The 15645-nt window shown below is 46.5% G+C and overlaps 1 protein-coding gene and 1 long non-coding RNA gene across 36 annotated transcripts in view; one reads left to right on the top strand and one right to left on the bottom strand.

Moving 5' to 3' along the window:
- The window catches only part of NSD1 (nuclear receptor binding SET domain protein 1), a 65731-nt gene extending 50819 nt beyond the window's left edge, over nucleotides 1-14912 (top strand). For 33 of the 35 annotated variants that reach the window (XM_083603717.1, XM_083603711.1, XM_083603700.1 and 30 more), the window contains 6 exons: nucleotides 928-1197; nucleotides 4016-4132; nucleotides 4404-4545; nucleotides 5400-5506; nucleotides 6193-6394; nucleotides 7029-14912. In XM_083603717.1, the coding sequence (XP_083459843.1) occupies nucleotides 928-1197; nucleotides 4016-4132; nucleotides 4404-4545; nucleotides 5400-5506; nucleotides 6193-6394; nucleotides 7029-8878 (2688 nt within the window). In that variant the 3' untranslated portion in view covers nucleotides 8879-14912. The remainder of the gene's footprint in view (nucleotides 1-927; nucleotides 1198-4015; nucleotides 4133-4403; nucleotides 4546-5399; nucleotides 5507-6192; nucleotides 6395-7028) is intronic. The other 2 variants (XM_083603725.1, XM_083603724.1) reach the window with 1 other exon arrangement.
- On the bottom strand, nucleotides 487-6180 carry LOC310757958. The gene is made up of 3 exons (XR_014545594.1): nucleotides 6056-6180; nucleotides 3234-3291; nucleotides 487-761 (listed from the first exon to the last, which is right to left on the bottom strand). It is a non-coding gene; the product is annotated as an uncharacterized lncRNA (long non-coding RNA).
- Nucleotides 14913-15645: the final 733 nt, after the last annotated feature.

Raw genomic sequence — 15645 nt, 5'->3', positions numbered from 1 at the left:
CAGATGGCGGGCCTTGTGCACATGTGTTGCCCCCTATCCCTTGAAGGTGGTTGGGCTATGGGACTGTGTGCTCCATCCTTAAACATAATGAAGGCACAAGTCTTAACCATTGTTAATGCTGACCAGGACGTGCTCTTAACTATACACTCTTCTTGCCAATCTTTTCTTCATATCTTGCCACCTGCCACTACACCGCAAAAGCTGAAACCTGTACAATCTGTCCACTGTGAAACATTTCCTTTAGACTTCAAAGGAAGCACACAAGCTGTTTTCGGTGGTACCACAGATTCACATGGCAAGATTCACCTAACAAGTCATGTCAGTGCAAGCCCTGTGTGAGGATTTCCACTTGCACAAGGGGGCTTTTCCCTCCTCTCCTCCCCCTCCACACCCGCTGAATTGGGTCTAAGGGGGTTGGAAGAACCCCCAGAAGTGCTGGGGGGATCATTCTGTCTGGCAAGGTGCAATTCTTGTGTTGATGGGGTGTTCACTGTAGTGCAACATTGAGTTTTACCTATGTTTTAATCCCAGTGTAAACTATGAGGTCAGCTATTGGCCACATGAACTTCAACTCTTTGCTGACCTGCAGTAAATCTTTGGTGTATAAAATCCTTTTGAAAGGAAGGGAGTCTCCTTACTGTGTGAACTACTATGTTCTTTCTGTCCCACCCTGAGAAAGGATCACCTCACACTATTGAACACCATTACAATAGCTGATTAAAGTGGAAGGTGCATTTTCTATGCTGGTAGAAGAGTTGCAGCTGAAAGATTAACAATATACATGAAAGTGCAGTATTGACCCATTTCAACAAGTATCACTGTAGCAAAAGTTGTTTCTGATTTCCATGTATGTAGTCTACATTTCTGCATTCCAGTGATTTAGCTAGGCCAGCTGATTTACTTAGTGGCTTATATCTGTATTTAAAGGTGAACCGGCCTGTAGGCAAAGTGCAGATCTTCACTGCAGACTTGTCTGAGATCCCACGTTGCAATTGCAAGCCAGCTGATGAAAACCCCTGTGGCCTAGACTCCGAGTGTATTAATCGCATGCTGCTCTATGAGTGTCACCCTGCTGTCTGTCCTGCTGGGGAACGTTGCCAAAACCAGTGTTTTACCAAAAGGCAGTATCCTGAAGTGGAAATATTCCGCACACTGGCAAGAGGCTGGGGTTTGCAAGCCAAAAGAGACATTAAAAAGGTATGTTTGTTTTTTGCTGTCTTAATTCTTCCCCAAGTTTAGTTTCAGCATCCCACACTTTCTATAACTTTAGTTTTCCTTTCTTAAAGTGTAAAATTTACAAAGATAAGAAATGAGTCATTATTCCTGTCTGAGACATACATACACATGTGGTAGGAGTTTGTTTCCCATGGTTACCTAAATATATAGTCAGTCTTTGCCTTCCCATATATAAGTTGGGTTCTGTGTTAATGGAACCTTGAAACAATCTGAACTACCGTATTTTTCGCACCATAGGACGCACTTTTTCCCTCCTAAAAAGCAAGGGAAAATGTGTGTGCGTCCTATGGAGCGAATGCAGGCTTTCACTGAAGCCTGGAGAGCGAGAGGGGTCGGTGCGCACCGACCCCTCTCGCTCTCCAGGCTTCAGGAAGCTATCCGCTAGCCATGGGAGACCCAGCTCTCCCACGGCTAGCGGAGTGCTGCATTAATCCCGAAGCTTGGGGCGTGCGGAGCTCAGCGCGCCCCAAGCTTCTGGGTGCCGGCAAGGTCTCCGCTAGCCGTCTAGCGGAGACCTTGCCGGCACCCAGAAGCTTGGGGCGCGCTGAGCTCCGCACGCCCCAAACTTCGGGATTAGCGCAGCGCTCCGCTAGCCGTGTCTAGGCTGCGGATGGTAGCCTGCTTCCCGGAGCGTTGGGCGCCCTGAAAGCAGAGCGCCCGGCGCTTCGGGAACGCACCCGCAGCATGGGGAGCCTTGCAGGAGTTCCCCGCAGGGCTCCCCACGCTGCGGATAGCAGCCTGCCGCCCGGCGGGTGGGGCGCCCTGAAGCAGAGCGCCCCTCGCGCCAGGCAGACATCTGCAGCGTGGGGAGCCCTGCAGGAGTTCCCCGCAAGGCTCCCCAAGCTGCGGATAGCAGCCTGCCGCCCGGCGGGTGGGGCGCCCTGAAGCAGAGCGCCCCTCGCGCCAGGCAGACATCTGCAGCGTGGGGAGCCCTGCAGGAGTTCCCCGCAAGGCTCCCCAAGCTGCGGATAGCAGCCTGCCGCCCGGCGGGCGGGGCGCCCTGAAGCAGAGCGCCCCTCGCGCCAGGCAGACATCTGCAGCGTGGGGAGCCCTGCAGGAGTTCCCCGCAAGGCTCCCCAAGCTGCGGATAACAGCCTGCCGCCCGGCGGGTGGGGCGCCCTGAAGCAGAGCGCCCCTCGCGCCAGGCAGACATCTGCAGCGTGGGGAGCCCTGCAGGAGTTCCCCGCAAGGCTCCCCAAGCTGCGGATAGCAGCCTGCTGCCCCGCGGGTGGGGCGCCCTGAAGCAGAGCGCCCCTCCCGCCAGGCAGACATCTGCAGCGTGGGGAGCCCTGCAGGAGTTCCCCGCAAGGCTCCCCAAGCTGCGGATAACAGCCTGCCGCCCGGCGGGTGGGGCGCCCTGAAGCAGAGCGCCCCTCGCGCCAGGCAGACATCTGCAGCGTGGGGAGCCCTGCAGGAGTTCCCCGCAAGGCTCCCCAAGCTGCGGATAGCAGCCTGCCGCCCGGCGGGTGGGGCGCCCTGAAGCAGAGCGCCCCTCGCGCCAGGCAGACATCTGCAGCGTGGGGAGCCCTGCAGGAGTTCCCCGCAGGGCTCCCCAAGCTGCGGATAGCAGCCTGCCGCCCGGCGGGCGGGGCGCCCTGAATCAGAGCGCCCCTCACGCTGGGCAGACACCCGCAGCGTGGGGAGCCCTGCAGGAGTTCCCCGCAGGGCTCCCCACGCTGCGGATAGCAGCCTGCTGCCTGGCGGGTGGGGCCCGCTGAAGCAGAGCGCCCCGCGCGCCAGGCAGACATCAGCCAGCCCCACAAGCTCGGGGGACAGCAGGGAGGCGCAGCGCCACCATCCCGCTGTTCCTCGACCTGGTTCGGTTTCCCTGACCTGCTTTTGGGGGGGAAATAAAGGGAAATTTTTTTTCCTTTATTTCCCCCCCAAAAAACTAGGTGCGTCCTATGGGACGGAGCGTCCTATGGTGCGAAAAATACGGTAGATTTAGCAGAAATCAATATATGTCAGGATTTCCCCAGATGAGTAGTATTGCTTACCTCTCTTCTTTTCATCCTACACCGCAAATTCTTGAGTGCCCAGTTTTTCATCACGCTTCTGTGTTTTAAGAAACAGATGGAAAGGACTGCTCATTAGACTGTTTCTAACCCCCACATTTTCTTACACCAAAACCATCCTTAATTAATACCCATCTAAGTAAAGGGATCTTAAACCCCATATTTAAACTGAGTGGATTACCAAAAAAATTTCTATCAAGGCGATGTCTGCATTTGCAGTTTTTACTGTTGTAAAAAGTAACTACTGTAAACGCTTGAATTGCTGAATTTCAGCTCTCCTAGGCAAACCATGAGCCCTAAATCTTGGCTGCTTCTCGTGGTTAATTATGATTTAGCTCAGCACAGCAGTAGGAAGGTTAGGGAGGCACTAAGCACTCACAGTTTTCTTTTTTGGAGGCCATGGGTTGGCATAGTGTGACAGGCATACCAGACTACAAAGAGCAGTGGTCTAGGTCAAAAGAAACCAGTTTGTAATAAAACCGATGGTTATGATGCTCTAGTATGTTTTATTAAGGAATGCAGTTCGGTACCTAAAATAGAGATGGTGCCTCCTCAGGCTCACCTTCCAAAAAGCACTAAAGATTTTGGTTTCCATGAAAAGCTATGAATTAGTAACTTTTGTTTTAATGGGTGTGTGTTTTGTTCATTTGTTTCCTATGCGTATCTCTTCCCATCCCCAAACCCCCTGAGTTTGATTGGTCTTGGCTTTGTATTCAGAGTACTATTTGTTGTTCTCTCATCTCTTCCCACTTCCACACTTTCAGGGTGAGTTTGTCAACGAATATGTGGGAGAGCTGATAGATGAGGAGGAATGCCGGGCCAGAATCCGCTATGCCCAAGAGCACGATATCACCAACTTTTATATGCTAACTTTGGACAAGGTGTGTGAAAACATTCCTGTTTTCTATATCTGAAGTAAAATACTGCTAGTTCATGTACATTTGAAACAATAAATTAAGATACTGTGCCTTCTGTTGGCATTGGTTTTAGATTGCAAGACCCACCTGATCTGTGTGTGTGCTTTCTTGGAAAGACATCTCTCCCAACCCTCAAATTTCTTAGAGCATTCCATATCTGTATTGCACTGCTTATAGCTAAGAATAAAGTTCTGGCTGTGTTTTGAAAGGCTGAGTTCTTCCCTGTGCTTTTTAGGATCGAATAATTGATGCTGGACCAAAAGGCAATTATGCTCGATTTATGAACCATTGCTGCCAGCCAAATTGTGAGACACAGAAGTGGTCAGTGAATGGAGATACTCGGGTTGGCCTTTTTGCGCTCATAAATATCAAAGCTGGTAAGGAGCCCTAATGATTAGTAGCCTTGTTTCTGATATTTTGGCGTATGTATCAAGAAATGAAAGTCTGCAGCCTGAGGGCAGGTTTAACTAATGAGTCCCGCTAATGGAACTCTGTTCAAGGACTTCTGCTGATTCAGTGGCACTTCCCTTCTTTTCCCATCCTCTCACTGAAATTGGCTTTGTGGTGGGGGGTCAATAAAACCCCCAGAACTGCATGTGGAGGGAGCAGAGGGGGGTCATTTTGTCTCACAATCTGAAAAGCTTGAGCTGATGGAACGATTGCCATAGCACTATGTTGGATTCCTCCCTGAGTGTTTGCATGTAAGAAGTTGAGATACTTCTTCACAGAAAGTGACACATATCTCTGCGTACACCATCCATTACATATAACAGAAAGCTTTAATAGGTAGCGGCTGTCATAGAATCAAAGAGTTGGGAGTAGTATTTTGAAGTCATTTCCCAACCCCCTGCTCAGTGCAAGATACAATACAGCATCCCTGACAGGTGGCTATTTGGTGGAAGGTATGTTCTTCTATCTGTGTATTTGTACTATATTCACAATGTAGGAAATTTCATCCTGCTTGTTGAAATTTCATCTTGCATGGTCCTCAGGAGGTAAGGTAATGCAATTCTACTAAGTCATAGACCTTTGTTGCTAGCCGGCACTGGAATTTCAGCACATACAAGGAAAAGTAGAAGCAGCAGATTCTCCTCAGCATTTGCACATCTTTTTTTTTTGGGTGGTTGGTTTTTCTTGTTTGTTTTTAATCTTTCATTCCAGTTCTAGAACTTCAGGTTTAGCAAAGCCTATTACAATCCAAATGGGCCTCATTGATTTCTCTTATTACCAGGGACTGAGCTGACTTTCAACTACAACCTGGAGTGTTTGGGGAATGGGAAGACAGTTTGCAAATGTGGTGCTCCAAACTGCAGTGGTTTCCTTGGAGTAAGACCAAAGGTATTTCAAACCCTTATTTAGATTTCTTCCTTCAGCTGCCTTTTGAATTGCTTGGGGTTCATTTTTTACTTAATTTAAAGGAAACTTGTTCTCTTCAGTATACTCCTCTCCAAGTTACTGTGTGATTGCTATTGCTGTTGATAAAAATGGCACCCCTTTAAAGCCCACTCTGCATTGCTTAAATCAGATGAAAATGGGGGGGGGGCTGGAAAAAAGCCAATGCCAGGAGAGATCTGTGCTAATAACATTAATCACTGTATAGGGAAGTTTTTAATGTTTGATGTTTTGCTTTGTTGGGTGTTTTAATTTGTTGGAAGCCACCCAGAGTGACTGAGGCAACCCTGTTAGATGGGCAGCATATGGATAATACATTGTTGTTGGTGTTGTTCTCCTGACACAATGGTCAGGATGAATGTAAAACTTCCAATGTGTCCAAAATGAATATACTTTTGTTAGGAACTTTCATAGCTGGGGAAACTCTGGGCTTATTCATACTAGGAAAACATAATCTTATCATATGGCCTATTCAGGATTGAACTGTTTACTTACCCCTCAAGAATTGTGATTGCAGCTGTTTTCCTTGTGGTCTTTCATCAAGTCAGCTAAAGAAGTTTAACAGAAAGAGGTATGAGGACTGGGATTTGTTCCCTTTGAGCATTTACTCAGTGGCATTGTTTTGTCTCCAGAACCAGCCACCTGTCTCTGAAGAGAAGTCCAAGAAGTTCAAGAGGCGGCATGGGAAGCGCAAATCCCAAGCAGAGATTATGAAGGAGCGTGAGGATGAATGTTTCAGTTGCGGGGATGGAGGGCAGCTGGTTTCCTGTAAGAGGCCAGGCTGCCCAAAGGTGTACCATGCTGACTGCCTCAATCTGACCAGGCGTCCTGCAGGTCAGTCACGTATTCTCACTTTTATTCATAGAAACCTTAGTATAACAGCTGCATCGATAGCACTAGCCTCGAGCGAGAAATGATGCCTCCCAAACTTAGCAGCTGGTGACAGTTCATATAATAAAAATGGGAGGAGAGCCCAGCTGCATCAGAACAAAGGCCTATTTAGTCCAGCATCTTGTTCTCACAGTGGAAGCCCAGAAGCAGCACCTGAGTGCAACAACACTCTCCTCATTCATATCCCCCAGCAACTGGCATTCAGAAGCATACCATCTCTGAGTGGAGTGCTTGTTTGGTGTGGACAAAAGACCAAATAAAAGGAAGTTCCACCAGCTCAGTTTGCTAAGTTTGAAAACTTGATTTAAATCATTACTTTTGTTGTTGTTGTTGCTTGAACCAAAACTAACTTGAAACACAGTGGTTAGAACTGAATGAACAAACCAGCGCATTTTACATAACTGCAAAGTAATTTATAATGGCAAATGGATGCCTGGTAAACTAGAGCTGTTTTGGATGATATCCCCTTAGCAACCTCCAGAGTTAGTCCAGGCTTTCTTTCTTGTTGATTTCAGCCATTCGCCGATCTGACTTTCTCACCTCCTCTTAAGCTGCACCTTTTTTTTCTGTGCTGCAGGGAAATGGGAATGCCCTTGGCACCAGTGTGACGTGTGCAGCAAAGAGGCAGCTTCCTTCTGTGAGATGTGCCCCAGGTCCTTTTGCAAGCAGCACCGAGAGGGCATGCTCTTCATCTCTAAACTGGACGGACGCCTGTCCTGCACAGAACATGATCCATGCGGACCTAACCCTCTAGAGCCAGGAGAGATTCGTGAGTATGCGCCTTCCACAGAATCGGCAGCTGGCTGCCAAAACACTCAGCCATCAGACGAGCAGCCTGCGGCTATAGGCCCGAAATCTCAGCCGTCAGAGAGGCTACCTCTGACTGTGGCCCTGAGGCTGCAACCCTCAGATAAGCCACCTTCCTCTTCAATGGCTCTGAGGCTAAAGTCCTCAGACAAGCAGCCTTCTTCTGTCGCGCTGAAGCTGCAGTCCTCAGATAAAGCACCCTCCACCGTGGCACTGAGGCTACAACCATCAGACAAGCTGCCCTCCACCCTGTCCCTGAGTTTAAAACCCTCAGACAAATTGCCCTCCACCCTGTCCCTGAGGTTAAAGCCCTCAGACAAATTATCCTCAGCCCTTGCCCTTAGGTTGCAGTCGTCAGATAAGCCGCTCTCTGCCGTGGCGCTCAGGCTACATCCCTCAGAAAAATCGCCCTCCACGGTGGCCCTGAGGTTACAGCCCTCTGAAAAACAGGCTTCTGCTGTTGCCCAGAAGTCACAATCGTCAGAAAAGCTATCCTCCACAGTAGCTCATGAGTCACAGCTATCAGACAAGCCGGTCACTGGAGAGGCACCAGGACCTCAGGACAAGCCACCTGCTCCGGAGGCATTGGGACCTCAGACAACAGACAAAAGCTCCACAGTGAAACCACCAGGATCCAAGAAGTCAGAACTGTCACCTACTGCAGGCATGCCCAGGTCGCAGAATTCGGAGGAACCTCCTGTTGCAGAGATACCAAAGCTCCAGGCGTTGGACAAGCCTGCTGATCCTGAATCTCCAAGGCCTCAGCCACTGGACAGGCCCATTTCTCTTGGCCCAACACCCAAGCCCTCGGGCAAGTCTGTTGCTCCACTGAGCCTACGATCTCAGCCAGTGGTCAGACCAGTCACCCCCATAGCCCTGAGGTCTAAACCATCAGAAAAGCCAGCCACTCCTGTAGTTCCACAGCCACAGCCGCCCAACAGGGTTTCTACCCCAGCAGATGCTCGGCCCATGCCATCAGACAAGCCTTCCACTACCACAGGTCTGAGGCCTCAGCTTCCTTCCCCACTAAGCCTGAGGCCTTTGCTTTCAGAGAAAGCACTGAGGCCTGTTGACCAGAACGCTCAGCCAAAAGAAAGAGGCTCTGTGACCGTGGAGCAGACTCCTCAGCAGAAAGAGCGGACATCTGTATCCGAGGAGCAGCCTTGCAGGCCTACAGGGAAATTTTCGGGCTATGTTGGGCAAGCAGCCCACCCTCTAGAGAATTTTCAAATACACGAACAGACCCCTTGGCATAGTGCGAAAGGACTGCAATCGGTGGAGCAATCGCTTTGGACAGCTGAGAAACTGCAGTCTCCTGAGCACAGTCTTTGCTCAGGCCAAGAAGCCGCATCTGCACCTTCCACGGAGCAGCCATTTTGGCCCACAGATAGATTGTGTGCATTTGAACAACCCCTTTGGCCTGCAAGAGAAGCTCCACTGCCTTCTGGACAGGCATCGTGGCTGCCCAGAAACATTCAAACGTTGGAGCAGATCTCTTGGCTCTCTGGGAAAGCACAAACGCCTGTGGGGCAGGACATTTTGCCTTTGTCTGAACAAAACGTGGTGCTAGTACTGAACCAGGATTCCCCTGGCCATGAACCTACTGAGTCTAAACCTTAGTGAAGCCAGTTCAAGGCCAGATGGGTCACTATTTTTGTTTTGTTTGTTTTTTTATTGTATGGGGAAGGGTATTTTGTTTCTTGGGTTGTTTTTTTTTAAAAAAAATTCACTTCCCCAGATCCTTGACCTTCCAACATCCCACCCAAACTACCCACCTACATTTACCTAAATCCGAACGATGCCCAGCCAAGCAGCAAGAATGTAGATGGCCTGTTCCGTCTTCATTTTGGAAACAATAAAGCTGAAATAAAGGAATCCACTGTGGATAATAATCTCTAATTCCATTGAAATAATCAAAATTACTAACCTTGCATGTCTGAGTGACAGGCGTGCATTAATGGTGTGTCTCCTAGATTTGCTCCTACACTGTTCCAAAGAAGTAGCTTCATTCCATCTCACTAGTTGCAAGCCAGCCATTCTGTACTGGCACCTTGCATTTCCAAAACAATTCAACTGATGGAATCCCGTCATTGGAGAAGCAAAGCGAAGGGACCTGACAGTTTCCTCCCTAGTTTTCATTTCTCAGAGTTCTGTTTTAGGAGAGTGTTTTGCTTGAGAATATGCTGCCAGGGCACAGCAAATACAGGTGCTTTTTGAAGAAACGTTACTTGAAGTTAGCTGAGAAGCCCAGTTCCACTAGGTGGAACTGTCTGCTCCTTTGTGAACAGCTGAAGATCCTTCACGGACTTTATAATTGGAGGTGGGGGGAAAAGAAATTCAGAGATACCGTCTCCTAGCATTCTTATCCTGGGACTTAAATCTCTAGCACATTAAAGTCAGAGCCCCCACATAGGCAGAATTTTGACCACTAAAGGCAACAGCAGGTTAGACAAATGAATCAATCTCTCTTCTGGATTTTTGTGGTGCATCATTGCTGTTACCTAACTTTTTTCAGTCTTTGCAACAAGAATTATTAGTGTTTTTGGATGAATGAAACTAATCCCCCCCCCCGCTCCACTACAAGCAGTTGCTTAGGATTCATGTTTGCATTGTTTACAGTAGTCCTAACTATTTGGGGTTCATTCCTCTGGCTAAAGTATGTCACCTCAGAAGGCAGAACAGAACTAATAACCCATTTGAGAATAAATGTTTCCAGGATAGAAAGCGTGTTTTGTTAATCTTACCTTGATTAATCTCCAGCTTAAAGTATTTCCCATCTTACCAAAAAATACTGAAACAAAAACTTGAATTTAACTGGGCTACACTGAAGAATATCTGCATGTCAGAAACAGAGGTAGCTGAGGTCATAGTTCTCACACTGGAACACTAAGGGCTGCAGCAGCTGGCTTAGATCTCTCTTCCTTTCTTCATCTCTCTTTCCCAGTCAGTGCAGCGCTTTATGCCTGGTGCGTAGCCAGGCTGGTATTATGCATAACTCTGGTGGAAGTGGTTATTGTTACCCAACCAGACATAAATGCAGCTTGCTGTGGTGCTGGTTAGATATTGTTGATGAACTATATTGAGGATCAGAGAAGTTACTGTTTACTTGGCCCTGAATATGTCTAGGTTTCTTCATATCTTGGCTGTAGGAGAGACAAGCAAGCATACCATGCCAATATTTCACATGGTGGTTTCAGTTAGACACACTGATGTCTGGAGGCAGCTTAACAATCTCTCTCTCTCTCTCTCTCTCTCTCTCTCTCTCTCTCTCTCTCTCTCTCTCTCACACACACACACACACACACACACACACACCTACCCCTTTCCTGCTAACCTTTGCCTCCTTTTCATGTTCTGTTGGCCTGGATAGCTGAAGTCGCACAGTCTGTCATGCTTCAGCTTCAAGCAGCAAATTTGGCTAGCTCCTAATTTGCCCTTTTTAGATTTCCAGGTGTTGTTTTTTTGCACAAAGCAGAAGTTCTGGTTTCTGATCCTTTTACTTTGAAGCATATATCATTGGGGTATTCAGATCCTCTGTAGAATTGCAATAGTACTACAGTTGATCCTATACAGTGGCAGTTCAAATTCTGACCCAATACTTTTTTCAATGCTGGCTTTCCACAATGATGGTACCTGCTGGGCACTACAAAACATTCCCCCCACCACCACTGTGCATCTCATCCTCTCCCCTGAATCATTTCCCTCTCTCTCCAAAGCTAGTGACTTTGCAAAGTGTTATAGCTAATGGAATCTTAGTTCTTAACATTGGTTTTCCTCGAAGACCTGCAGGCTCAGCGGTTGCTTATTGCTGAAAATGGGGAAATGCAAGTACATTTTGGTTTCTGCGTGACTCCTGCACAAAGGGAAACAGGACAACTCTTCTGAACGAGACAGAAACAAGAAGCCAAGGGCATTTTACTAAAACCTTTTTTAAAACAAAAAGATCACCTTTTTAAACAAGCAAGCCAAACCAATCACGAGGTTCAGTATGTTAAATATTTCTCATGTGTGGAAAATAATAATAATAAAGCTCTAAATTTTACATATTTAGGCCTTCCCGTGAGCTGGACTTTGTCGTGTAGATTGTGTGTTTAGGGCTTCCTTTGTGCCAGACCCCACCCCAAGCCAGCTGTACCTGTAACAAGAAAGATGCCTGCACTGCTTTGTCCAACTCTGTTCTTGCAATGTCATGTGTTTTTAACTAGCTATTTGTTTCATGGAAAAACAACAACAATAAACTGTGAATATTTTTGGTGGAGGCTGTTTTAAATCTTTAAAACAGAGAAAAGTCCATTTTGCATTAATTCTCCTGAGTGTAGGTGCTAGGGGTCAAGAATGCGTGACACGGTAGGGGATCTGTGCAGCAGCACATTCAGAATCTTTATCTAGGAACTCCTGCTTAAAGTCAGTTGGATTTTTGCATGGCATTTCAGCCCCTGTTGTCTGCTGCCGTCCTGCTTTCTCCTTTTCCCCCAAGAGCCTCTCTGTACAGATTCAGTTTTGCCACCGCCTCCCTCCCTGAAGGACTTGTTTTGTAGAAACAAGAAGCTGATCAATTAAACTGGGCATCTGAAGTAGAAAGTGTCACGGATGTATGTGTGGAGTGTGTGTACCTGCATGCCTGTAGCACAACTTTATACTGATAGCATCTCTCCAAGTCTGGGAGGCTGGTGTCTGGTTTGTTATGTAAGGAGTAAGGAGAAAATCCCAAGGTGCAGATTAAGAGAAATGCTACGCAGGAACCTCACCCAATCGGCACCTTCAACCCAAAGCAGGGGTGGTTTCCTATGTGAAATGGGAAGAGCCAGTCACTCCCATAAGACACAACATTCAATTAGGAAGGGACACTGGCCAAGCAGAAGCCAAGTGCTGTTTGATTCTGAGGGATCCAGAATGCAAACAGACACAGGCTAGGAGAGTGCTGGGAGAGATATTGGACCTGAATGCTTCCCCTGTTGTGTACCCTTTTACCTAGTGTGAATCAGCTACCTTTCCAAGAGCTGGGCTGCCACAAACAAAATTTGATCCTGCTTCTTAAAATGGTCCAGGCATGTTCTATTCTGCTGTTGCTTATGTGGTACTTTGCTAGGGGTGTGAGCATGGCAAGCGGCTTCTGGTGTGCAAATCTTACTCCCCATCATGTTTCTATATTTCATGCAGAAAATAAGGTGCTATAATGCTGGGGTCTAGTGGGACATAGAGCTTTGCACATTTTGTGCTTGAAAATCTGTGCCAAGAGGCCAGATCTGTGGCAAGAAAAGCTTAATTGAATACTGTGACATTTGAATCATGCAGAAAAAACAGATTTGTGTATGTTTGCTTATTTCATAACTTACTGTTTCTGTTAATCATGGGAAGGGGCAAAGAACTAGGTATGACAACAAATTTTGCCCAGCAACTCTCCTCCACCCATGAGTATCTGAAATTAAACCAGGAATCCCCCACCCCACCTTTTTTTTTTACACAAAACAATTGAAAGATGATTCAGCAGCATCCTGAGCGTCTCAAGCGCCAGATTCTACACTAGCTCCATAGTTTCATGGAATAATAGACTATAGTGGAGTCAGGTAGTTGTACTTGCACCCTTGACTGGCATTGTTTACAATGAAGCTAACAAAATACAATTTCCACCCCATTTATAAAATATTCACAGGTAATTAAAATTTTGCCACATGAAAAATACGTAGTTGCTGTACAGAATGGAGCAGATCATTCTCCAGAAATCAGGTGTTCTGTCTCTGTGCTTTTCCCTATTGGATGTTTCTCCAAAAGTTAGAGCGCCAACGGGACTGGGATTAGATCAACTGCAAGTGCCTAGGTCTGTTAAAAAGATGTTCATGTTTATTTTTGAGCAATTGGGGTATTTATAGCAGCTCAACAGGGTATACCTCTATTCAGTGCTTCCCTCTGCCCCTCTCACTTTAATGTTGCAAGAATTACTTCCCTTTTCCGACCCCAGGGTCGTGGCCTGAAGAGTGTTCTTTATGTTAAAATATTTGGAAACTCCTCGTCTGTGCAATTGACTAACATGCTGCTAAGAGCACCTGTGATGGGACTTTCCTAGAATGCATCACCTTTTGCATTATGCTGTGGCTACTAAGGTGGTTATTTGATTGGTTTAGGGCAGGGGTGAAGAGCAGATGTTGAACTCCAACCCCCTCACCCTGGCCTTACTAGCTCGGGCTGATAGGAATTGTATGCCAGTGTCTAGAGGGGACACAGGATCCCCACTCCTGGTTTAGGATGAATACTTTGGAATGGAGGAGCTGAGCTGTAGGCTTTTGTAATAATAATAATAATAATAATTAATAAAATAATGGTGACAACATTTGGAATAGATTTTAAACATTCTGCAGCCTACGTAATTGTGCTGAAACGGAATAAAGCCTTTCCCCTTTCCGCCAAATCTGCATGACTGGTAACATACAAGAATTTGTTAACAAATGCATTGAGTGTGGTGACATTTTGCAGTATTGATGGATTCCCTTCCGTGGGAGTCAGAGGGCTAGGGATGCTGGGAATGTGATGATTTTAACAAGTATTGGATTTCATGTCTGAAAGCAAGAGATGTCAGAGCACATTTCTCAAGTACTGACAGAAGGCAGGAATAGAAGTTATATTTTAAATGGCCACATTTTTGCCCCCCATGCTCCCAGACTCTGATTTTCTGGAAGATGGGATCAGTGTACAAACGACACTTAGTTCCTATTCTCCCTACTGAGGCAGTGTGGTCTCTTGAAAGTGAATGCTTGCAAGGGTATTTGTGCATAGGAAACCACTTCTCAGCCTACGCAGAGCATCATCTTGGAAACACCTGGAATTTCACTAACCCTATTCCCTTGAGTGGGTGCTGAGCAGATGTGGCAAGGGGCAGCTAAGTGCCATTCCTTCCATTTCTCCTCAGCAGCATCACAGGGCATATTCCTTTGCTGTAGCAGCTTATTTCAGTAATGTATGGTGTGGTGCTTTTGAATTGTTCAGGTCTGTAATATGTTGGGAGAGAGAAACTCTTCTCTAATCGCTTGACAGTCCCATCCCCCCCATTTTGTTCCAAAGGGGTTTGGGCAGGGCTAAGACTGGAGAGCTCTCCCCACTCATTTAGCTGCGGGTACAGAAATGGAGTAGCGTGTGGTGCTAACGGAGATGAAATATTGCATTTCTCCAAGCTGTATTGCTTTGCCCTCAGGCAGTGTGCTGCATGCTGACTCTCCCAGACTCTCTGCTGGGAGTTGTGACTGAACAGAGCAATTGCAGAAGGCCTCTGGGAAAAGTCCTGTTCTGCAATGACACTCCAGTGCATAATTGCAGTATTTCTGCATGAATAATGGGGAAGGAATTCTTTTCAGTGCATCTATTGTGGTTACCAACAGTCAAGCATAATGTCTTTTTACAGAGCTATCCTATTCTCATCTACGTTCTCTACAAATGGCCGGCAAGGGAAATGCTTTACAGTATCTACATTAGAAGAAGAGGAAGAGTTTTGGCTCGTGGATTCTTATTTTTCCTCCCCTGACTCATTTAACTGTGTGTGTGTAAAAACTATGACAATGAAAAACAAAGTTGTCCTACCCAAATGTTCCCAAAATATGTACTGTAATTCTTTGTATATAAAAGAAAGCAATTACTGTAAAGTAAAGTTTAACTTTGCTCTTGACTGTGTGTGCTATTTTATTGAGCCTAGATATGGCAGATTCTAATCTGCTTCTTAATCTAAAAAACAAATTGAAATCTCTGTAAGTTTGTATAAAGATACGGCTGCCAGGAATAGTAGGGACCTTGAATTTGTGGTCTTCTGTGGGTCACAGCTGGGGGAATGGAGAGGGGGCTGCTCAGCTTGTACCAGATCAAAACAGTAGTTTATAGCTTAGAGAGAAGTGGTTTTTCAGAATGATACAAAGTCTGAGATATTGCTCTCAATTATAACTTGTGAGGTACATCTAACCATTTAGCAACTACTTCTGAAAACTCAGCTTCCATAGAGACTTAAAGGTTTGGTAAATCAACCTGAGAATGGACCTTTATTACCAATGTAGCAAATAACTCTTAGGAAGCTTTTGGGCTCTTGCTGCTTGTATAAAGCCTTTGAAACTTGACACAGAGGTAGATGTCAATGGAACTACAGCCCGAAGATCACTTTCAATACTTTTGCACCCAAATTTTAGTGCACTGAGTGAGGGGCCCTACCTTGTGCCTACCAATTGCTTCTCCCCCAGCCATAGGCCACTAGGTTAGCCAAGACCAGAGTTGCACTATGGCAGTTACCTGTAACAATATAGTAAAAAGACATCCAGGCATATATATTTAAAGCCATAAAACACACTCCAAAACATCTAAGGGAAGAGAGCATATGTTGGAGAAAAACCATCGGTATATTCCATTCCACAGAG

The sequence above is a fragment of the Podarcis filfolensis genome, assembly GCF_964270895.1.
Source record: "Podarcis filfolensis genome assembly, chromosome: 2".
NCBI lineage: Eukaryota > Metazoa > Chordata > Lepidosauria > Squamata > Lacertidae > Podarcis > Podarcis filfolensis.
Note: the sequence above shows the minus strand (reverse complement) of the source record. Positions and strands in the feature narration are given on the sequence as shown.